This window comes from Drosophila bipectinata, chromosome 3L, assembly GCF_030179905.1.
Source record: "Drosophila bipectinata strain 14024-0381.07 chromosome 3L, DbipHiC1v2, whole genome shotgun sequence".
Taxonomy (NCBI): Eukaryota; Metazoa; Arthropoda; class Insecta; order Diptera; family Drosophilidae; genus Drosophila; species Drosophila bipectinata.
Window position 1 is genome coordinate 13569529 of NC_091738.1, and position 23622 is coordinate 13593150.

The window sequence follows — 23622 nt, forward strand, 5'->3', positions numbered from 1 at the left end:
CGTTGTGGAAATGTGGCTCTTTTTTTCCGGTTCAGCTCGCTCGGTCCCGGACTTGTATGTCCTTCCTGTTTACGCCAGGCGATTGTCGTCCATGTGCCAAGTCGTAAAGCACGGCTGGCTCCCAAATCACGGAATCATATCTCGCTGGAAAGGCAATAAATTTTTAAATGAATGTCATGCCTGATTCCCAGCGACGAAGCATAAAAAACACTGAACTTGCATAAACAGTGTGTTTGAGTTGAATAATTGAAACGTGTCGGCTTTTGCGAGTGACTCTGTAATTTATTAAACACCAGCCATTTTCTGATATCAATTGGGGCTGGGATTTTGATAATCCAGTGCACTTTTCCTCAGATACAGATACCATATATAACAATATTAAACAAATGGCCCAATAACCCTAAGCTCGACAAGCATGCAATTTACTTTTATGGACAGTATAAACTATGCACAAAATTAGCTTCTGCGCTCGTCTTTTATTTGGCCATAATTCAACCAACTGTAGCGCATTTGGCCCAATGTCTGGCCCACTTTTTCTGGCACTCCGGGCCTTTCTCCGGACCATTCGCCGGCCCATTCTCCTACCCAGTAGACCTAGGATAGACAAACACACACAACTACCCTTTTGTGGCCGTTTCAATGTAAATACATTTGACTACGACGGGTATACCTTTTCTATTTTTCTATTTCCCGGGATTCCGGAGTGGCCAGTATGGGTGGTAGAGGGCCGGACGTCCAGGACGTCCATATTTAAGCAGCCAAAAAAATACTTTGTTTGCACCTCCTGGAACTGGGAACACGGAAAAATGGTCACGGCATGTGTCACGTAGCTGCCAAAATATGCGAGCGAGTGCTTGAAAATGACACGGACCAGCCCAAAACAGGCAAAAAAAAAAAAGGAATGGTAACAGCCTGAAGGTGAAGGAAGAGCATTTCAATTAGGTAAGAACTGAAACAAGTAACATTACGGAAAAAGGAGCTATCCTTTGGCCCTTTGGCGGGGGATTCCCCGGAAATGAAATTCCTGCCAACATTTCTTCCTCAACTTTAATGATTCTCCTTTCTTCCACCATTTGGTGTGCAATTTTTCTCGCAGAAGAGAATAAAAACATTTGAAAATTGAAAGAAAAACACTCTGGCTTTCGCTAGCTGGTATTAATAACAATAGTTCCGGCCACTTGATGGACGATGCCGGGTGGGGACTGTAGAGTGGGGCTGTCTGTGGCGGCAAAATGAAAAATAATTTCCAACAATAATTGCCAAAGAAAACTTTTCGGGCGGAGGGGAAATAAAAAACGAATGGGACGAGGACATACCAATAGACCAGTGACAACAGCAAAACCAACCACGTTGAACAGACAAACGAAACCAATTTATTTCCAAGTAAAAATCAATAGTCAGTGGGGAGGTCCTTTCCGGGTCCTGGGGCAACTAACGTAAAAAACGTCAAATTCTAGAGAGGCGACAAAATTGTGCGGCTAAGTGTGTGGCCCATCAACATGTGTACGTGAAGATGCCACCACGAGTCGTGAGTTCACCGGACACTCCATAGTCATTCAATGTCCTTTTCGGAGTGCCCTCTGCCCTTCCACGTCCCTAGTACGCGGTGCACTTATATATCCGTATCGGGCGTCCGGCTTCCGGAATCCGTTTTCGTTTTCGTTAACAACTGTGCCCCAAGTAGCGCGCAATAGCAACAACCTCTGTGCCACCTCAGCACGCTGCAAGGACAACAAGGATTGCTTTTAATAGTGAAATATGCATTTGACATGCGACTGCACTGCTCGAGAAAGGGGTTAGTCCAGGTTGGCTTTTTGCATGTGTATGGGATGAAGGGATGGAACTATTTGTTTTCAGTGTACCACAACCCTACTGGTCTGCTGAGATGTGCGGTGATTCGCGGACATTTGTTTAAAATTCCAATTAATTGGGTTGCATTTGTCGGAGGCAGTGGCCTGAAAAACGCGATAAGCAGGAAATATATTCCTCAATCCCGATCTGACATTTTGATTGCGGCGGCATTCATTTTAATATTTTAATTTTAAGGACCAGCTGGAAAGTATGCCACGTTTAATTGCATTCACAAACTTTAATGGTGGATGGCAGCGCAGCGAGAACTTAATAATAACTCACATATGGAAGCGAGTCCTAAATTAGATTTCAATAATTTAATATTATAGTAAGTAGTTCTAGAAGCTAGTCTTCGAGCAACAGGAACTGTGTCCTGGCTGCGAGAGGTCCTGTTAACTAACAGCCAGCGAGAGAGAGAGGCCTTCCAACTGGTGCTTCACTTTTCTCGGAAAACAGTCACTTCGCGGCCGTTCGTTTGGGGAGAAGCATTTTTCGGCTGCTCCCGCATTTTCCGGATCTCGATTCCGTACGTAAATATTTTTGTTTGGGAAACTGGCGACCCGAGTTCGCCACTCGCGACTGGGAATAAAAAACTACGAGTTCGTTAAAAAGTTCACACACAAATTGCATTATATCCGCGCTGCGATATATTGGCGCGTTTTTCATGCTTTGCGTTTTTTGGGTTTTTTCACCACAGAAACTGGAACAAAAGCGTAATGTATATGGGGCGTCCAACAAAAAACACCAGGAAAACCCCGAAAAAATTTTAGGGCGATTGTTGTGGATGTGAATTTTGCATAAGGACATGAAGAGCAGCACCCAGGAGAACAAAAACCGGAAGAAAGGGCCTGGTGCTGGTGCTGGTGTTCTTCTTTTGGTCTTTCATTCCAGCCCACATACATTTGTTTTTTAAATTTCCATTTAAACCCGCTGATTTACTTGCGAGGCGACTCTTACTCTCCGGGGCTGCACGTGGGGATCAAATAACTTGTGATTTTTGATGCCAAGTGGCGGGCCAAGTGGTTCGTTGCTCGACACCTGCAAATTAGTCTAAAGCACTCTGATTTGCACCGAATTTAAGTGTATTAAGGCATTAGGCCAGACCTTTGGGCCACGGCTCGGAAGTCCTCCCTGCCATGCGGCCAAAATGTAATTTTCTTAGCACTTTTGTTCACGCCCGACGACACATGTTGTGGTTCACACACCAACTGACACACACTCGCACTCCAGTATCAGTCCCCTTGCACCCAAGCCCCCCCAACAATCTACATCTAACCACCCACAAAACCCACTCAGACACCGATACGAAAACCCTCAGGCGGCATTTACATACTTGCCCCAACATAAGCATAAGCGCAACTTAGCTTGCCAAAGTTTTTTGTTCAACTTTCGTTGCCGCAAGGAAGATTAGAATAGGAGAGGCCCAAGGTCGACTATGAGATACCCTTCAGGGCTCTACATTAGTCAAACAGAACCTATATTAATCAATCATAAAGATTGCTTAAAAGGTATTAACTTCATATGGTCTTTCTTTTAGACCATTTACTAAAGAACAAAAGCTCTTTAAAATATTACTCATACGTAGTGTTGTTTTTTCAAAAAAAAGTTATGAAAAGATCCTGTCAATCAGAGTTACCCATCGAAAATACCCACAAGGAAAGAGTACCTCTTAAAAACTGAATGGCATATTTAAATGCTCAAAGTCCGGAGTTGGAAAGTAGCTTCCAGGAATAATGCTTATAGTACAATCTTCGTCCACAAATCGTGTGGTTTAGCTCGGGGCAGGGCCCCCGGATCCGGATTCAGATCCGGCTCGGGATCCGTCGCTTTGGCACTCCGGCAGATTGTGGCGAACTTAATCGATAGCCTCGCTAATAGTTGGGCCCAGCGACATATGTGAATATCTGATGGCTCTGCAATTTAGCTCCTGTCCTCGGCTGTCAATCATTTTACGCCTGATTGCCGTCCCAGCCGGAGGTCTTCCTGTATATCCTGTTCCGAATATCCTGAGCCAGTGTCCTTGGGCTGGCAGGCCCAACTGGCCGACAATTCATCTAAATCAGGGCAGCGACTCCAGTTCCCTGGGCCGGCTGCGGTTGCGGCTTCAATTAATTAAAACAAATTGTATTTGCCCATGGCCCTGAACCTCGGCCGGCTTGTGATGATGATGATGGCCAGCCATTCGACCTGGCCCGGCTTTTCTCTCTCTGTATACACACTTGGTCTTTTTTTTCAATTAATTGTTATTTCATTAGCTTTCATTACTCGCCGAGCTACCCACGCGGCCTATTAATGAAGTGGGCGCCCCTCGGCTCATCTACCTGCCTGGATAGAAAGCTTAGAGGGGGGAGGCGGCGTTATAATTTTCACTTTTATTGGCTTTTAATGAATGCGAAATTGCCGGGGATTATGAATACACTTGCCCATTATCTGCCGTAGGGCCATTAATTAGATTACAAAACGTTTTACGGGCTTTAGTCCGGGGCTTAGGCCTGGTTTTTGCTCCGCACAGCATTTATAGAGGTGTTTGCTTTACGAAGGTGTTTTGCGTTATAGTTTGGAAAACAGCGAGCAGATTTTGTTTTATAACTGAGAGAATATGAATATGTAAATTTTATATATGCGTACATTAGCCATGGTCGTTGCATCATTTATGCTCTGTGATGACTTTTAAAGCTGCCAAATTATTAATAGGACATCAAAATAAAGTGCTCACATTTGGACAAATAGGGAGATAATTGCTAGTGAAGTTATAAACTACATAGTTTAATTAATAGTAAATAATTTTAAATAGTATATAGTGGAACCCTTTCCGTATTAGCCCACTCGAAAGGACACCCCTTTGTGTGAAATCGCGAACCATAAGAGTGAGTAAAATCGAAAAACACAACCGGATGGTTCCGGTGGCTTGCAACACGAATGTGGCATTGTCACCGAGTGAGTGGTTGGCTGGTTGGTGGGTGAACCAGTAGGGTAAATGCATCAGGTTGACTGCCATTCAGAGCCCGTCTCATTGACTTGTCAAGTGATGCCATCAAGCCGGGCTTGTGGTCGTTACACTGTATTTGCTTGCTTGTTTGTTTGTCCGCTCGGTTGCTGCTGATTCACTTGATTCCCCTCCCAGTCATGGGCCTCCAGCCTCGGCATTCAGCACTCAGCACTCGGCAATTGAATGCCATTCTACATGGCCGGGCACTCCGGTGGGTCTCCTTGTTTGGGTCCTGAATATCCTGCCTGCTTGCCGACTGTCTCTCTGGCTGTCTGTCAGCCCATTCAACACTTTGCCGGGCAAACAATTGCATTCATTGACTGACTTGCATTACGGTGAGCACTTTATCGGAATGCTCCTACGCTCCCTTTCAGGGAAAAAAACGAAGAAAGTGGCAACACTCCGCTGGTTATTGCTTACTTATTGATGGGGAATCTAATTCACAAACTAAGCACCAGCGGCAGCGGCAGCGATAAGATTATTTCCTTACGGAGCCAGCCAAGCATGTCAGCTGACAGCCATTCAATCGGATCAGAGATACTTTCACACGCCCGCGCATTTCTGATATACTTTGACTAACTTTTAGCCTACAGATTCCCTATTGAAATTCCAGAGAAAAGCCATTTCAATTAGCGGAAAGAAGGACTTATGTTGACTCTAAAAATTAATGTGCAAAGTAAATATCTGGCATCATTAGATAATAGTTTAAACAAGAAAAAACATCTAACATCGAGCGGAGCCGAAGTTGATATACCCTTGCGGTTAAGATCGTTTAGAATAATTAGAATAGTAAATTAATAAAATAATAAAAATCTTTAAAAAAAATTCGCAAGTCCCATTTTTACCAAATACTTTTTCCGATTGTTCATTGCAGCTATAGGATATAGTTGACCGATCCGTAAGAAAATTGGTTTGTCGGATCATAAAGAATACTATATGAAGGAACTTCCAATTTTCTATATTCAAAAATCAAAAGTAGGTTCACTTCCCAAAGTGCAGCTATAAGATACATATATTCCCCTATATGACCCACAGTGATGTCTATATCATCCCCAATTCTCATCCGATTCTCAAGCGGAGCGGATTCTCTCCTCCATTCTGCATCAAAATCCAGAGACAAAATATTTTTTAGATTTTTTGTCCATTTTTCGTGATGGCCCACAGTGATGGCTGTATCTTTCCCAATTCTCATCCGATTCTGGCTCGATTCTCCACCATTCTTCATCAAAATCCAGAGACAAAATATTTTTTAGATTTTTTGTCCATTTTTCGGATGGGGTCCCTTGAAAATGGGGTTTCGATTCTCAAGCAGACTAATATATTATATATAAATTCTTGGGTGTATAATACCCTTTTTAAGGGTATACAAAGTAAATAAATTCAGTTTGCCTGAGTAAACAAAGGACATTTAAAATTCCATCTCTGGAATGTTTATTTTTCTTAAATTGTTTAAATATTTGTTCGTCATTGTCAGTCAATGATTTTTCAGTTTAGCCCTTTTTTCTCTTCTTTATTTATAAATGCATTTTGCACACAACTTTTTTGGCTTGCAACAATTACGAAAAGCATTTCATATTTAATGGCCTCGCTGTGCGTTATTTATATTTCAGAAGTGAGCAGCCTCCGGTGCCCGCGCAATGAGGGGCACAGCTACTCATCTCCTGTGGCTGTTAACTTTTAATTTCCTCACCTGCCCCACAGCAGGGGATTCCCCCGCACACATGCTCGGCAGGCAGCACCGCAAGCCGCAAAGGACACGCGGCAGACCGCACAGGACACGGCAACCGTTAGCCGGCAGCTCATCGCGGCATTTAAGCCCAGTTTAGAGGGAGGGCTGGCTGGCTGGCTGGCGACATTAGCCATTCAGATGAGAGGTTACCAGCCCTGGCTTATTTTCATAATTGCCGCGGCCAAGACAAGGGCCTGGGTGCTAATCAGGACTAAGGACGCTGGGATTGTGGCCCATTCAATAAACGACTTGATAAACAAATGCTGAAATGCTGAAATGATTACAAAGTCAACAGCTTATTTGCCATGCCAGGGACATTTCAAATTCTTGACTGTGACTCTGAATCTGGCTCTGAATCAAAGTGCCTCGAATACGCACGATTTCTTAATTATGTGTACACACTCACACACCCCCAGCACACACACTTCTGCGAGTTGGTGTTGACATTTAAGTTGGATGAAGTATAAAGTATCCTTTCGGGGCGGCAGTGGGAGATCCTGGCAGCGCACTCGCTTGTTGCTGGCGAAAACTTTTCATTATATTTATGATACAGCTTGACTTTTGTTTTGTTTGTTTAACTTCTTGTCACAACCTACATAATCCCGCTGCTCTGTTAGCCTTTCGGTTTCTCTCTCCCTCTGTCGCTCTGTCTGTTAACTGGGCCCACTGCGCAGGTCCTTGGCCAGGCTGCCAATTGAGTTTCGAAGTAATTTCCTGCCGCGACTGGCATACGCTTCAGATAAACGCTCGTCGGCCAGCGTGTTGGACGTGCCTCGGCTCTCGACAGAAAGCAAAGAACTCGCATCCGAAACCACAACCGAAACCCGTTTGTTCATTCATAAATTCGCGACCGCGTCCTGAAAGGACAACGACATCGCCATCGCGTAGTAGAACGTGTGTGGTGTGTAGTGCAGGTGTTTGTGTGTGTGTGTCTGTGCGGCGGGCTGGCAGGAAATAGCCAAAGCCAAGTGATAGGGAAACACACATAATAATTGCAAAGGACAACCAATTTGGCTGATGTCCATTCAGGTGAGACCAGAATTTGTCGACAGGACATTGTTATGGCGCCATTATTTTGTGTGATTTCTTCTAATGCAATTTGTGGGACCTATTTCATTCGATTTGATTCGAGTCGATTCGATTTGATTTGATTTTATTGTGTTGCTGAGTTGCGGCTGCCCCCAGACACCTGTACACTTTGGGTGTCCCGTGTACTTGATTTTAAGACGCCCAACTGGCCCATAAAATGCTTTCAGGGACAACTCGTGGCGTTACTCGAAGCTGTCCAAATATTTTATGGTCTACCACTTAAGTGCATAAATGTCCTTTGGCTTTGTCTTGGCTTTTATAGTTGGTACTTGCATTTTAAACGGCTGTCGTGTGTCTTGTTGCTCCAGCAGCTCCGGTTGATGGTGTTATGCTAAGTAATGTGCCTCGAAGAGACTGACTCGTAAATCTTTGCTGATTAAGTTGTTCGGAGGGCAGTTCAAAAATTTCCACATGCACAGCAGGAACTGCGAAAAGTATTTCTGCGCCAAGGAATCTCTCATGCTTTGCATTTTGCTTATCTAAATTGTTTTTCGCCCAAGGACGAAGGGAGAAGAAGGAGGCTGGCCCCATTAAACACACACCCCAGGCAGACTCACATGCCCTCCGTCTAGGCAATTTTTCAATGTCACTTGAAGGCAGCCGAATTTTGACATCAGCCATTAATAAATTAGTGAACATTCCGTGCAGAATCAGATGGTAGTATCACGTCCTGCTAATTGAGTGGTAAATGCGAGGATGCTTTCAAGGCGTCTCTGGCATGGATATCCTGCCGTCACAAATCAAAAGTGCTGCACGCAAATCCAAATTAAAAGAGTTGGCCCATCAACAGCTGCTCCCAGGCGCTGCTGCTACGAAAAGTAATTTGAGTCGCCTCGCCTCCAATCCTCTTCAATCCCCCGAAAGGACTAAGCTCGACGGGCCAACAAGGATGAAGGATGCCTTCACTTCCGTCGCAGCCTTTCGCAGCCTTTCACACATCTTTTAGCACTTTGGCCAAAAACTTTGCAGCCGCCTCGCTCCGGTTCGCTTCAGTTAAGTTCGTTTTGGTTTGGTTTGGCTCGGTTTTGTTTTCTATTCACACACAAAAAATAAATCCTCGCACAAACACAAACATACGCACAAATATATACGGATTGTATATGTTTTCCTTCAAATCTCTTCAACAATTCAAAAATGTTTACTGGAACGAATTTATGGGTTACCCTCTGGCTGGCATCTGTTCCAGATACATTTTTGTATCGTATTTGGCTTGAAACCTTTAAGGCCGCAATCATTACATTCTTGTTTATTCTGTGCCGAGTCTCTGGATGACTGGATGTCTGAATAGGCTTTCAAGGAGCCACGTCAAAGCACTCATATCAAATGCAGAACATCAGAATTCGGAATTCGGAGAAGCATAAATTGCAAGTTGCCAGCCCACAAGAGCCGCTGTTAAAAAATTAAAGTCCGTTTAAGTGGCCTGAAGTGAAGAGGCTTAAGGTAAAAATAAATTCCAGCCCTCCGATCCGTAAATAAACAGATAAATCAACCTGCCGAATACGCCTCAAAAATATACTCATTGAAAATCGAGCCATCTATCATTCGGGAAATCTATTCAAACATGATCTCCTCCCAGTTTCCCATACAAGATTTCCAGCTTGGCTGTCAAGTGGCGGCGAAGTAATCATTTGATTTGGATACGGCTCCGCAAATCCCAGAGAGTGTGTTATTCCGCCGTAAGGCAGGGTCTCCCCAAGTAAGTGAAGATATCTCCGCAACTGCCAGCCAGATGTGTGGGAGCTGTAAAGTGAGCAACAAATGTTTTGCATGTCAGGCTTCTTTTGTATTTTTCTACATGAATTTTGTACGCTTTTTTAACTCATTTTGTAAAAACACACGTGGCCGCAGGATGGCAAAAACACAAACTACCGAGGAACCGCCGCTGCCGGCTCCACCGGCAGAACCCATCCTCATTCCACGCCCCCATATGCTGAACTTCGGTTCGAATAATTCCCAGCATCTTTCAAGGTCCAGGTTTATGGTTCTGGTGTACTGCCTGGTGTCTATCCTGCTGATAGTGGCTCTGCTCCAGTGGGAGTTTGTTTCTCATTCGTAAGTTCCGTATTGTATCATGACTTCAGGGTTCAAAGGACAATGGTCTGGACTCCACAGCAAGGACCTGTCTGTGTTCTTCCTGGACAACTCTCTGGTGTGTATCGTTTGCATGTTGGTCTCGATTCCCCTCCTGGCTATTTTCCTGTTGGTGCGTAGGGTGCGGTACCTGCCGATCCTGGGGTGGCTCCTTGTGCTCGTCATTGTGGGTAGAACTGTGACAGGACTCTATTACGCCCGAATAGCTGTGACTCTGCAGATTTCAGGTAGAACTTCTGGTGGTTGGTATCTGTACCCTGGCAGCCAACTGCAACGGCTTTGAGTTCCTGGCCCTGTTCGGGCTAACTGCCGTCCTGATGGTTGTCAGTCTACTGATAGGCAGCTGCATACCCTGTGACCTAACCAAGCACGTGGCGGAGCTCTTCATCGTCTGTCTCCTGCTGTTCCACCTGGCGCTGTACTTTCTCATGGTTCACCTGCTGATAATCCCTGACATTCTGGTGTTCCTGGCCTTCTGTTTCCTGGTGGTCTTGATTGTTTGTCTGGTGAGTTGTATTCCTCCAGATAGTTCATAAACGGATTCTACTTCCAAGTCCTCTATAGTTCATCTGTTACCATGCCCAGTTGATCCGGGGCTGGGGGTACGCAAACTTTCCCACCACCGAGGGCCTCTTCGCGGTCATCGTACTCTTTTGTTACTTCTGCAAGATTCTCATGATTTTCTGCTTCTGGGACAGGAATAGGAGAGTAAAGGACCTTATGGAACCCGAGTATGCCAAGGATCTCTGCGATGACGAGTGCAATCAGGAAAAAGACATGCCCCTGTTTAATAAAACCTTCAATAGATTTGATTATGACAATGACGTGATCCGTCAATAAATTTTAAATGTGAGAGGAGAGAAGCTTTTAATTAAACTGTGGCAAAAGCCTCATATTTTTCACAAGTAAAAACAAATGTTTCGGCAATTAAGTTTCATTTCATTTGCTTTTAAATGGATATTTTTAAGCCCGGATCTTCGTGGCCAAGTGTGTAGTTGGCCACTTATTATTGCCGAGCTTATCCCTGTCTTGTTTTAATCAAATGGATTCCTCCATCTGGCAGCTGGCACAAAGGATTCCCCTCCTGGCCCGAGTCGTGGAATATAAATTATCGCATTATGCTTGCAGCTCGGCATTCTGGCCCGCAACGCCATGATACCAATTAGTGTAATTACCAGGGGACGGGTCGGCGAAATAAAAGTTAAAAACAAAAACAGTTTGTTGAATACTTCATGAAAAGCGCAGTGGACAGTTCTCCGCTCAGCGGTGGGTATTAATTTTTATTAAATTGTTTTAATTTTTAAGCAGCTTATGAATGGTGCTGTGTGGCTTCCCTGGGTCCAGTTTTTGACCAACTCGACTGACGACTGTCAGAGGAGATTGGGTCAGCATCACTTTGGCAGCAGGATGTCAGGCGCCTGCTAAGCCGGCTCGTCGACATTATAATAACATCCATCATTCTCTGGACCAAATACGAATGACAACAACTGCCAAAAGTAGCACAAAAATGAAAATACAAACAAAATGTCCAGAAAAAAAACAAAAACAAGTTGGCTTGGACTGCTCGCTGAGTAAACATGGCATATTTTTGTTTACCCGAAAACGTTTTCCACGTTTTGGGCTGCTGATGGGGCTTTTAGGCCAAGGAATGAATGGGTCCTTTGACCACAATTTAACTTGCCAATTTGGCGCCAACATACACTCGTCTTTATATATCCTCTATATAGCCAGATGTGTGTATGTATGTGTTTATGCATCCAATAATAAGCAATTTCGTGCACATAATTGGCAGTGGCAGTGGTAGTGGCGGTAGCGGTGGCAGTGGCAGAGCAGCCGAAACGGCCAAAGTAAATAGCCATAATTAATGTATACAACATAAATGTGACCTGACCGAAATACGAAAAAAGCGGTCGAAGCTCACGGATCGAAAATGCCTCGAAAAATGTTTGTCTTCGTCGTTGGCGTCGTTGTCGAGGAACAGTGGGATCGAAAGTTCAACGGTCATGCCATCGCATTGTGGGCCTAATGAACTTAACCGGCCTACGCTGATGAAACAAATCCTTTCTTATTTAATTAAAACATTTTTCCGAAAGTTTTAATTAATCAACAATTTTCATAAACCAATTAGATTTACATTTTCCGCCAAACCTGAAGAATTTTCCGGAATTAAATTGAAAACTCTTATAAGCAGCTTTATGTTTCGAATAAATTTTTCCATTAACCCAGACCCGAAGCTCACATGCCTGAGCATTAGGATAAAAATATAAAATTTGATTTTATATCTTGTAAGGAAAGAACACTTAAGAGCCTTACCACTGTAATCCGCTGTATATCGCGCATACGCCACGTTGTGCACATTTTAAAATGTGCAATAAAGAGCGAGAGGTTTCTTCATTGATACGCAAAGCAGCGATATGGGCATCAATATGTTGTGTATAATGCAAACTGTATATTGAGAGCCGAATGGTTCAAGTGGTGGCAGATGGGTAGGCGGGAAAGCGGAAGCCGGGTCTGGGGCTGAGGGGAAAAAAAGCATCAGCCACAAAATTGGCAGAAAACAACAGGAAAATGTATTTCCCCGGCATTCGCTGATGTCTCTCCGGATGATTGCGTTGACAAAATCGTATTGACGGCCGAAGGAGCTGCTAGCTACACATCCTGCGGATATTTGACGTCCTAGGGAAGTGCTTCCCTTTTTCAGTATTTGTGCCTGCGCTTGTGTATTTGGACACCCATCAAGGGTCTGGTCTGATTCGGGGTCTGGGCCATTCTCGTTATTATAAAAAATCATTTTTGTTGGCTTTTCGGGCCAAAAATCCAAATTAGATTTACACGGCGCGTCAATGGAGGTTTGGGAGGCGTCATTTAATTTTCATTTAATTTGGGAAAACACATTTTGGCGCTCACCCAGTTCGTTCAGCCCGCCCAGCGAGCTCTAATCAGGCGCAAAGCCTTTTTATTCTGATAATAGTAAAATTAAATAAATGCAAACTGCTGTGAAAATTTGAATTTGAATTTTGGGCCCTCGGCAGGCGGCACAAAAGATGTCTGTGAAATTTATGCGCTATCCTCCATCCCCTGCCCTAAGAGCGCGGTTCTTGAGCGGTCCTCCCACTCATTTTCGGCCTGTAAGCCATTGTCATTGTCAACCGAAGCCGCTGACAGCTGCTCCACCACTCCGCCCGGGTCTGGGCTTGGGCCTGGGTGGCCTTTTCATCTAGAGTAGCACCACCCAGTTGATGGTGTAGCTGCCTTTTGTAGCCTGCATTGCTGTGACATTTTTATTACAAGGGCCCATGAATTTTATTTGGGCCGCGCGGCAACGGCTGCCGATTTTATGGGAATTCCGCCCCCGCGGCATCAAATTTTTGCCTCCTGACCGGTGGGTGCTGGTGGGTCCGATGGGCACTGTTGAGTTTTGATGGGTTCTGATGGGTCTAGAGGTGCGGGTGAGCCCAACTATTCGCCCAAGACGATCGAAAAGAAATTGTTGGCCCAAAAACGTTGCCCACAAACAACTCTAATTAAAAAAGTTTTACGTTTAACCACTTCAGTTGGCTGAAACACACCCATGCCGGCATGTGTGTAACTACACAATAAAAAGTTTTGGCCAAGAAAAGGATATTATTTCGTTTAAGTTATTTAATTGAAAGCTTTTTTGAGTTTCAAACTCGAATGTGTCGATTTGCTAAGGAACAGTGTACTTTAAGTAAATAGTTTATATAGTTTTTAGCTGGGTAGACATGTTTAGAAACTTTTTAAAATTTTTTTTAAAGATACTTGAAATATGAAGTTGGTAAAACTTTACAGGGTTGTTGAAAGAGAGTAATTAAGTTAATGAAAGTGTATATTTAATAGGACATATCGTATACTCACATATGCTTTAAGAAAAATAACTTAAAAAAGGATAAAGTTTATTTAAAATGACTTCCCATTGATTTAGACTATTATTATCCAGGATATAATATATCTATAAACTAGATACTATAATTTAAATATAACCATAAAACACTTATCACCAGTGGAAGTAATGATTTTGTTCCGTGCAGCGTGTTTGCGGCATGTGAGTGTGTGGCTAGACAATCAAAACTTTTGCCACAACCGAGGCTTCAACTTCAAAGCAAAGACAACAGGCGGCCTAGGCGAAATGGCAAAGACACAAAAAGCGGCAGTAGAGGGGCATGGAAGGGGGATTGCAGAGGCGGCAATAAAATTAATGAAGCGCCTCGGCTTTTAGCCGCCGGCGGGCATGAGAGAGACATTAAAGCGGTTCGCCGGAACAGTTGTAGGTCATGTCATTGCCAATGTCTATTTAAGTATGCGCACAAAGGAAGGCGCTTTGCGGGAATTACAAGAGGACTGCGACAAGGATGAGACCAAAGCCAAAACCAGGAACAAGCCAGCAGGATCCGGGTAGGACGATTCCCCGCGGGACAACGGCCGGCTTTCAGCTTTCGGCTCTCGGCTGTTTGGGCTTGTTTTTGTTGATGGCGGTGGCTAATCTCTGATGTACACTTAATTATGTGGCACACTTTTTGATTGCCGGGGAACTTAAAAGCAGCAGGACACCCTGCCGGGCCGGGCCTGGGAAAAGAGCAATCCTTTTTGGGGCTGTCCCCTTTCGGCCATGTCATGCAAATTTCATTTGGCAAATGCTGTTAGCCCGGCACTCGTAAAGTATGCTACTACACTTTCTGACATTTTCATTTGACTTGGCAATGCAAACAAGCTCTATCTCGTGATAGAGTCAGTCCAAAGAATACATGAATGCCAGAGCCGGGTGAAAAGGATGCAGAGAATCGGGCTTAACTAATCCTGGCTGGCAGGTGCAAAAAGTTCCCAGCAAACTTTCCCCAGCAACGGAGCACCAAAAATTGTTCTTATCACAACTTTCACTGCATTCCATCAATTTTGCACCACTTTCCTACCTCACTCTCCCTGTATCTCTATCTTTGTGCTATATCCCTCTTTTTCTGGCCCGCCGAGGCATTGCAATAAAGCAATCAATTTTGAGCCACCACTTCACCCCGCTCCCGGGGTTTTTCTCCGTGGATGAGCGACACCTTTGACAGGGGCCAGGAACAGAAAGGAAAATATCGACGTGCTCGTCCTGCGTCGAGTTATTCAACCGAATTCGTAATTGTTTTTTAAATGAAACTCTTTGTCCTTGGCCGTGGCAGCCATCCGACAATTCAGCCACCCATCCTGCCCTCAATCAATCAAACAATCAGGCAATCAGACAATGTTTATCTTTAAGCGCTCGATAGCGACAATAAATAAATGAACACGCCAAAAGTCCAAAGTGTGAGTCCCTCCGACTCCCTCGACTCGGCTATTTTTGTTTGCATTATGCTCTATTTGCACATTTGATTGAATAAAGTTATATACACTTATCATGCAATGGAATGATTACGATTTGGATCGGAAAAGGCCTAAGCTATATTTAGAGGTTGAGCCAATCTTTAAGGTTACTCCTACAATCAGTAAACAAGGCACGGAAACTTCACGTAAATGCATTGCGCATACGCACTGTGAGCCTGATAATTCGAAATTCAAGCGACATGGCAGCAATTAGTCCAGCCTGCTAAATGATTTAAAAGTTGCGCCAAAACTTTGGCTCTCCGCTCAAAACTTTTAATTATTACACACTTGCGACTGTTGTTCAATTTGTTCGCGATGCCGGCAGATTATAAACTTCTGTCGAGTTCAATTATGTAGGCCATGTTTGTTTCCAATCCAACTTTTTAGCCGTCTTGATGTGCAATTAGTACCCGAAGAGCCTTAAATATGGACGAAATTCAGTTACGTCTGAGTCCCAAGTCACTTTGCTGCTAACTTCAAATTTTGAGTATTTTGCTGGTCGAAATGTTCGAGCCAAAATATGGCCTCTGGAGTTTTCTTCAACAGGAGCTGCCCGGGAAAAGAAGAAAGCACGTGCTCAGAGTTTTCGCGGCGCTGTCCGTCTTTCTGTTCTTGGCCTTTCTGCAATGGATGATAGTTTTAGTGGCTCTGCGGTAGGGAATTCGGAAAAGTTTCTTTATTTTATTAAAAACACACTTCCTAGTGATTGGAGTCTGGCCTGGTTTAAGAAGAACATCGTGGCCGTGGCTCTGGTTTATGTATTTGGTGTCTTTCTGCTGCTCCTTTTCGCCCTTAGCCAGCACCTGCGGCAGTTGTGCTTCTTTAACTGGCTGCTGGTGGGGATTATTGTAAGTGGATATGGTAACCAGATTCCGGACACCCAATCAATTGAAGCCTTTCGACATATATTTTTTGAAGATTTTAATATGAAAATTTGATTCTTAATCCTAACAGGTTGAGTGTTGTATTCTATCCCTGAGTACTCTGGTCGTCACCTCTGGAATTATAAAATTCTTAGTTGGATTTCTACTAGTAAGTCTGGTCTCTATAATAGCCACAATAGTAGCCGTCTTTCTGCCAGTAAGTGATGTTTGAAAATAAAGCCATGATTAATGTCCCAAATTACAGTGTGACATGACAGAGAACGTCCTATACTTGTACGTCCTCTCCACCGTCGCCTACATGACTAGCCTGTATTCGATTGTGATTTATTCCGTCCTCGAGGTGACTTGGGTCTTTTACATATTCGCGGGTCTCATTGCAGTTGTGGTGCTGCTCGTAAGGACCTTGCTATTTCCATATTCCTGCCATAACCATACTCACAAATCACTTGCAGTTCCTCATGTATCATGTGCAGTGCATAATGGGTGGCGGGGCGGCCAAAACAGAGCTGGCCGATGACAAGTACGCCGCCCTGCTTCTGTTCCACGAGTTCATGGCCCTCTTAGTGCTGACCCTGTACTGGCAACCCATAATGCAGCTCCTCCAGTCGAAACAATAAACCGGAGCCGGGTCCTATGACAGTCCTTTGTCCCTCAGGCACTGGTCCGGACTCCTCCCTGACCACTCGACATGCCTGCGACAGCCCCCGGGCCCCAGCAAGTGCAGCATTATGTGATCCCGGCACTCGATCCGCCCGTCACCGTTGCAATCAAAGGCATATCGCTGCACATAGCCCTCGACAATCCTCTCGGCGCAGCTGTTCTGCACGACGCATCCCTTGTAGTCTGAAATGGGAAATGGGCGAGTCAATGGGTTAAAGGATGGTCATTACACGCCGGTGGCAGTCAGCCAAGAGGGAGTGCACTGGGCGAAAAACTGTATACTGAAGTAAGTGCTAAATAAAGGTTCAGGTTCTGAACTAGTCTGAAGATACAGTTTCTCTTGCAGTGCATGCATTACCCTGTATAAGTGAGTCGTTCTGTGGCCTCAGCCACTGCTGGGCGTCCTGCCAGTATATGTGGGAAATGCGATAAATGCCGCAAGGCACTTGGTCGTTGCAAAATGCCGGAACATTATTCGTGGCAGTGGCAGCCAGACAGGCGAAGCACTCGGAGCTCATCTGCCGCGTTGGTCCTGTTTCTGATACTGTTCCTGTGGTTGTTGTTGGAGTTGGAGGCTGGCCAGCTGCAAAATGCGTTACAAAGTCAGACACAATTAGCCATGTAATCGAAACTATTTACCACAGGGTATAGATAGCTAATAAATTGCCAAGACAAGGCCAAGACCACATAGCCTTATAGGGCGAAACAAGATTGCCCATTTGAATAATATAATTAGTGCTTAGTGCTTCTTTTATTGGAAAAACTAATTGCCCATGTGAATAATTTTAATATAAATAAAAACATTTAATAATCTCGAATAAAAACCGCTGAGATCATCTGTCAGGCCGTGGAGAGATGCTCTACAGACGACGATTTTCTAATCAGTCAACTGAGGAATAAACAAAAAAGAGAAGAGCCCTCTTTGTTTTCAATTTCAAAAATAAACTTGTAGAAATTATCTAACAGGGAAGAGTCTTCCGAAAAAGGTCAGCAGTCCTTGCTGGCACTCACCTACTCCGGCCTCTGTGATCAGTGTGATGCCATCAAGCTCCAGCTCCTTCGACTGGGACACGTGGTCCTTTGAATGAAAGTGCAGGCGGCCCAAATGATGTTTCTGCCGCAAGTGCAAGTAAATGGATCCTATGACGAGCATCAGGGCGACGAGGATGGCAGCCACAGTCAGGACCTTGCTGAGGCGGAAGCTCCTGCGATTCCAGACACTTTTGCTCCGCCTGCCCGACAGCGAGAGAGCCTCGGCGTACTCCTGGTGGGCCGCCACTTTGGAGGCCTCGGTCTCCACCTCCACTACCTCAATCTCCTCTTCCGCATCCACATGTTTGGCCAGCTCCGCCACACTGCTGCTGGAGGCAAGATCACCCATCACCCGAGATAGCTTTCCCGCGACTAACCAGATTTGGTTGGGTTCTCATTCGGATTTAGATGGGAATTCAGGTGGTGGAGAGATAACCACGCTGATTCGATTATCGCTCAATGTTGTGGTGGCAATCGATGCCCCCGGCTTGCTGTTTTTGCTCTCTGTTTTTTAGTCGCCGCTTCAGCTAATCTGTGTCAGCTTTTGTTCTCCCCACTTTTCAATTTTTTATGGCACTTTTCCTATCACTTTATCCGTAGATGGTAAAAAATTGTGCAACTGTGAGATAGATATGATTTTTTCTATAACTTTTAAAGTCTAAAACTATAAATATATGTATGGATTCTCGTAAGATTAGGTGTCGATTGCACTCCGGTGCCTTGACGACTTGTGGCAGCCGCCCTTTCGAAGGGCGTCAGTTGGTGTGGGCGTGGCGGGCGCTGATTGTCGGGTGTCAGATATGCGAATAGCTGGGAGGTGTGGCAGCAACCTTGCGCATTTGTATGCGCGAATTGTAAACAAATATGAGAAATTGTTGAGGTTCTTGCGGCGAAATTGGAACCAACTGTGGCAGGGGGTGTGCCAGCAAACAACAGCAGGCACCCAATATATTGGCGGGGGCAGGGGTATGCTCCATTCGAAGTGGTGTTTGTGCATCGGACGTGCCCGGATCCCCTCTGAAGTGGCACTTGTCGAACACAAACTTACTTCCAGGCATCGTAATCTGTCAACAGTAGAGTGTGGCTACTCACACGTGAAGTGACTTCATAGTTGCCACTCCTTAAAGTCCTGGTCTCTCTGAAGTAAAAATAGAGTGGAATGTTCCATTCAAATACAATAGTTCCCAAAATTCATTTATAATCTAGGTGTTCTTGGCCCCCTTTTGTCGCTTTGTTGCCGCCACTGCACACATCCTGTACAGGTGGTGAGCAAATAAGAAAACTGCCCCGTCACTTAGTTGATTATTCCCACTGTTTTTCGTACAGCCTGCCACTGCCTCTACCTCTGCCGCATTCCACATTGCCACTTCCACGCAAATGTCGCCATTGTCTCAAGGCGTTTCCGTTGCCATTTTTGCCATTTTCAAGGCAAAAAGTCATTTATAAGAGTGTGTGTGTGGGGGTGGTGTGCTGTGTGGGTGCTCACCCACCATACATGGCAGGATAAAAGGACAATACGAGCCGCAAGCCTAAATCAATTATGGAAAATTACCAGTAGTTGGGCTAAATGGCCTTTATTCGGACCGGATGTGGAATCAGTTTCGTTCTCGTGCTCGATTTCGGATTTTATTTGGTTTGGGCAACAATATGCGAGGAATTCCTTTCTTGCAAATTTTCCACTCCGGTTCCCTTTGTGAGCTGGCATTTAAATCCTTCGTGGAGTGCACGAAAACGGGGAAAAATGAGCTGAAATCTGAACGGGTAAGAGGACACGAGGACAGGGGCACGAGTACGAGGGCACTTGGTGCACTCGATTATGGCGGTAACGGTAACGGCTTTTTCCGTTTCCGTTCCACCCACCCCCTCAGTCCCCTAGCCCATTTAGCCAGCACCCTGCCGGCACCACTGCATGCGATATGCATGAGTTGAGCCAATGCGGCCATTCCGGCTGATGTTCACGGGGCACGTAGCCTGGTGAAACAAAGTTAATTAGATTTGCGGCAAGATGGCCATTATGGCCCGAAGGGAAGAGGGGTAGAAGAGTGAAGCAGGGGGGCGTAGCCCTTTTAATGTTCCAACTGCAGCGAAAATTTTCTTTTCATTGGTTTTCGGTCTTGCCATTTCTAGTGGAAAATATCCGAAACTAGAAAATCATTACCTCGTATTTTTTTTTTGTTGGTGCCTTATTGCAATTTTTAATTGGATAGTATTGCGGTTAATGGCCATTTGAGATTTCGGGAAAATTGTGGCTTAAATGGCATGGAAAATCAATCATCCTAACAAAGAGGGATTTGTTTTTTAGATTTGAATTTATTCAGGCAAGAATATTAAACTCTGACCTTCCATACAGAGCATATTAAATACATTTTGGCAAAAACTAAATCCCACTTCCACCACTTAGGCTTGAGTAGATGCCACGAAAAGTTGTCCAACAAAGTGCCAGAAATATAAAGTATGTTAAACGCTGCTACAATCGGATTATACTAACAAGAAGTCTTCTTCCCGGATATGCTGACATCCTCGTTCCGGTTCGGTTCGGCAAGAAAAGCTACGGCATGTGGCACAAAAAGGATGGTTGCATTTGCCTCACTTTTTTGCGCTGTGTGAGCTCTGTGCGGTTTATTCGTCTGGAATGGCAGCCCGGGGCAATTACCGTGCTTAATGGCCTCCAAAATGTTTGCATCTCGACCACTTTTTACTTTTCCGCCCGACAGACCGACAACCGAAAGAGCGAAAGCCTGAAAGCAGCTTCTTTGTAACCAGCCGGCGTAACTTTATTTTTTATATTTACGAGCTGAATGCATTTCCCTATATATTCCACCTTTTTTTTACATCTTTTTGCAGTTGGCGGGGAAGGAGCTAATGCACTCTCGCCCGGGATAAAGTTGCTCCGCCATTAAGGAGGCTTCCTCGGAAGGAACATATGCAAATGTCAGCTTGTTAACGATAAACGACAAAGTTGAATGATTGAGATTGAAAATGCAAATTGCATTGCCAGGCAACCGCGACTGACTTTCAAGTACTTGCACCACCGCCAGTGGCAACACCGCCCGACAGCTGCAATCAAGTGTGTTGCCTGCACCACAAATTAACCCACCGGCAGTGTCGGGTTTCGGGTGCCGATACAACGATAAAGCGCCGGAAATGACACAGTCAAAATGTATCGCTGCAAAAATTGGTTTTGTGCGCGCAGCAACAACAACAACTACGTCGATGTGGCACTAAATGAGCCACCGACAGCAACAACTACGCCCAATACTCGCAACAGCAACAGCAATAACAACAACAACCGCAGCAGCAGCAAAAGCAATCAACAAGCAAACGCCACCGCATCAACTCACAGAGCAGTAACCACTGCGAACCACCCCAACCACCCGATACACCCCACCCACCCAAACCATCCGGCAAACGATGATTCCTCGCCACAGGCGCATGTGGTCACCTTTCTGGAGGACGCGGGCGGAGCCAGCGGGAGCAACGGATCCGTGACCACCAGCCGGCTGGTCACCACCGCCGAGCTGCACCAGGCCCACATGCTGGAGCACCACTCGAACCTGGACGCCATCGAGCAGGCCGATGACTTCATCTACGGTCCGGGGGCAGGACTCTCATTGTGCGACGACAGCCTGCCGTCGGCCAAGAACTGCTACCGCCTCGTCATGCTGGGGTATGTATTGCGTATACGCCGAGTGGGCAGACACTGAAAGAGAAAAGGATTAAGATAATACAATATTATTTATATAATATAACTTATCATAATTTTATAATTTCTAAAAGAATGGACAGTATTCTTAACAAAAAATTTTAAGTTTTTAAAAAAGTTATATTCGTTTTAAATAATTTCTCCAACTGCATCTAAGCCCCACTGGACTTGCGCCTTGTCCAGCTTGAATCTCAATCTCCATCATTGCCCTCTCAATCTGGATTTGCAATTTTCATTTCCATGCAGCTCATCACGCGCCGGCAAGTCCTCGATAGTAGCACGTTTCCTGGGCAATCGGTTCGAGGAGGCCTACACCCCGACCATCGAGGAGTTCCACCGCAAATTGTATCGCATACGGAATGAGGTCTTTCAATTGGATATTTTGGATACTTCTGGCTATCATCCGTTTCCCGCAATGCGTCGTTTGTCATTTCTAACTGGTGAGTGAGTGTGTGACGTCCGTCCTAGCCCTGAGTTCTAGCCACAAACCTCCAAATCCAAATAGTTGCATGCCTGTGCGGTATTATATTGGGGATGTGTGGCACCAATTGTTGGGAGCGCACGTTCCGTCACTTAAGTTGTCGACTGGCTTCATTGGGTGCCATTTAATGTCCTATAAATTATCATAAAAATCAAGCCCAGCTGCTGGCATCCAAACTCGGGCGGAAATACCCTTTCAAATGTGAAACAGACACCGCGGGGTATCGTGGATCCCAAAGCAGGTCCTTGAGGGCGGGGTTTTTAAATTATTTATTGGATCAGAACAAATTCAACAATAAATACCCAATAATGGTTATAATCATGAAGTGATTTTAGTCCCAGTAATAACACGTTATTTATCGCTTAGTCACGCCCTGATAGAAACCTACAGTATCACAAAAATAAATATGAATGGCACTATACTATATAGCAGGGTATGCGGCTATTGATTTTCCCATTCCCGCTGTTGATTTTTGGGCATCCGAATTACCCTAAACACACACACTCCCCCCACACACAACTCCCAACTCACATTAACATGGCCCAGATGAGCTTCAGATGTCAGTGGCGTTATATAGTGTCTGAAAATAGGGAGTGCGTAGGTCACAGATACTGGGGGCCATAAATAAGCAATAAATTTGCATTTGCTAAATCAAACGGCGATTAATGTGCTCCTTTATGGCTTCTTGCAGGGGATCTCTTCATCCTCGTCTTCAGCATGGATTCGCGCGAGTCCTTCGAGGAGGTGGTGCGTCTCCGCGAGAACATCCTGGAGACAAAGTGGGCGGCCCTAAATCCAGGCTCCGGCTTTAAAAAGAAGAGTCTTCCCAAGATACCGATGATACTGGCCGGCAATAAATGTGATCGGGATTTCAAGTGAGTTCCTAAAACCAAATAATATTTCTAGGAACAATACTCACCTCTCTTCTTCCACAGAACTGTGCAGACGGACGAGGTGATGGGCTACATAGCCGGCCAGGACAACTGCTGCACCTTCGTGGAGTGCTCGGCCCGGCAGAACTACCGAATCGACGATCTCTTCTACGCCCTATTTATGGTCTCGAACCTTCCGCTGGAGATGACCCCTAACCACCACCGCCGTCTGGTGTCCGTCTTTGGGGCACCGTCGCCCCTGCCCCCCCACGGATCCGTTGTAGGCGGGACCAAGAAGAACGCCCTCTCCATAAAAAGGCGGTTCAGCGATGCCTGCGGGGTGGTCACCCCCAACGCCCGCCGGCCCAGCATCCGCACGGACCTCAACCTGATGCGGTCCAAGACGATGGCCCTCAACGAGGGCGAGGGCGTGAGAGCGAGCTCGCGCTGGAACCGCTGCGTCCTGATGTAGACGCATCCTTTCAGTCCTTGGGGTCCCTGGCAGTGTGATAGTAGTGCAGCGGACAGGTCACGGGCCCCGGGTCTCGGGGAAGGAGCAAAAAACTAATTTTAAACGCAGCGTTTGGGTGATTTCAATTTTATAGTGTAAATACTCGTTTAGAGGGCCGCGCGACAGGTGCTGAAAGTTGAAAGTATTATAATGAATTAATTATGCATTTAGCACTTTATCGCAAACTATGGACAAAGGCAATGGCAATGGCAATGGCAACGGCAATGGCAATGGCTCTTGTTTTAAAACACACTCGAACATAATTAGTACCACTCACCGCTGTCAGCCCAGTATCGTCAGTCCAATATCCAAACTCCCAATATGCACTCGATGTCAGTTATTTGCTCTTCAGTTCCCATTCAATTCGAT

General features: G+C 45.3%; 4 protein-coding genes across 7 annotated transcripts; 3 read left to right on the top strand and 1 right to left on the bottom strand.

The window, feature by feature from the left end:
- The first annotated feature begins 2502 nt into the window (after window positions 1–2502).
- Window positions 2503–23476, top strand: LOC108124932 (GTP-binding protein Rhes). Of its 2 annotated transcripts, none has more exons than XM_070280435.1 (5): window positions 2503–2564; window positions 20531–21353; window positions 21636–21829; window positions 22562–22745; window positions 22806–23476. In XM_070280435.1, the coding sequence occupies exons 2-5, from the start codon at window positions 20845–20847 to the stop codon at window positions 23212–23214; spliced, it is 1296 nt and encodes a 431-aa protein (XP_070136536.1). In that variant the 5' UTR covers window positions 2503–2564; window positions 20531–20844; the 3' UTR covers window positions 23215–23476. The 2 variants fall into 2 exon arrangements, with proteins under 2 accessions (XP_070136536.1, XP_017096382.2); XM_017240893.3 differs by lacking the exon at window positions 2503–2564 and adding an exon at window positions 7327–7598.
- LOC108124933 (uncharacterized) lies at window positions 9402–10617 on the top strand. Of its 3 annotated transcripts, XM_070280333.1 has the most exons (4): window positions 9402–9710; window positions 9771–9915; window positions 9977–10255; window positions 10314–10612. In XM_070280333.1, exons 1-4 carry the CDS (start codon window positions 9454–9456, stop codon window positions 10587–10589), a joined length of 957 nt encoding a protein of 318 aa, XP_070136434.1. In that variant the 5' UTR covers window positions 9402–9453; the 3' UTR covers window positions 10590–10612. The 3 variants fall into 3 exon arrangements, with proteins under 3 accessions (XP_070136434.1, XP_070136435.1, XP_070136436.1); XM_070280334.1 differs by lacking the exon at window positions 9402–9710 and having other exon boundaries at window positions 9777–9915; window positions 9956–10255; window positions 10314–10617; XM_070280335.1 differs by lacking the exon at window positions 9402–9710 and having other exon boundaries at window positions 9781–9915; window positions 9970–10255; window positions 10314–10617.
- On the top strand, window positions 15615–16611 carry LOC108124935 (uncharacterized). Its single transcript, XM_017240900.3, has 5 exons — window positions 15615–15763; window positions 15814–15958; window positions 16065–16190; window positions 16239–16388; window positions 16447–16611. The coding sequence occupies exons 1-5, from the start codon at window positions 15615–15617 to the stop codon at window positions 16609–16611; spliced, it is 735 nt and encodes a 244-aa protein (XP_017096389.2).
- On the bottom strand, window positions 16626–18098 carry LOC108124934 (uncharacterized). The gene is made up of 3 exons (XM_017240898.3): window positions 17666–18098; window positions 17013–17237; window positions 16626–16837 (listed from the first exon to the last, which is right to left on the bottom strand). Exons 1-3 carry the CDS (start codon window positions 18033–18035, stop codon window positions 16626–16628), a joined length of 807 nt encoding a protein of 268 aa, XP_017096387.2. The 5' UTR covers window positions 18036–18098.
- Window positions 23477–23622: the final 146 nt, after the last annotated feature.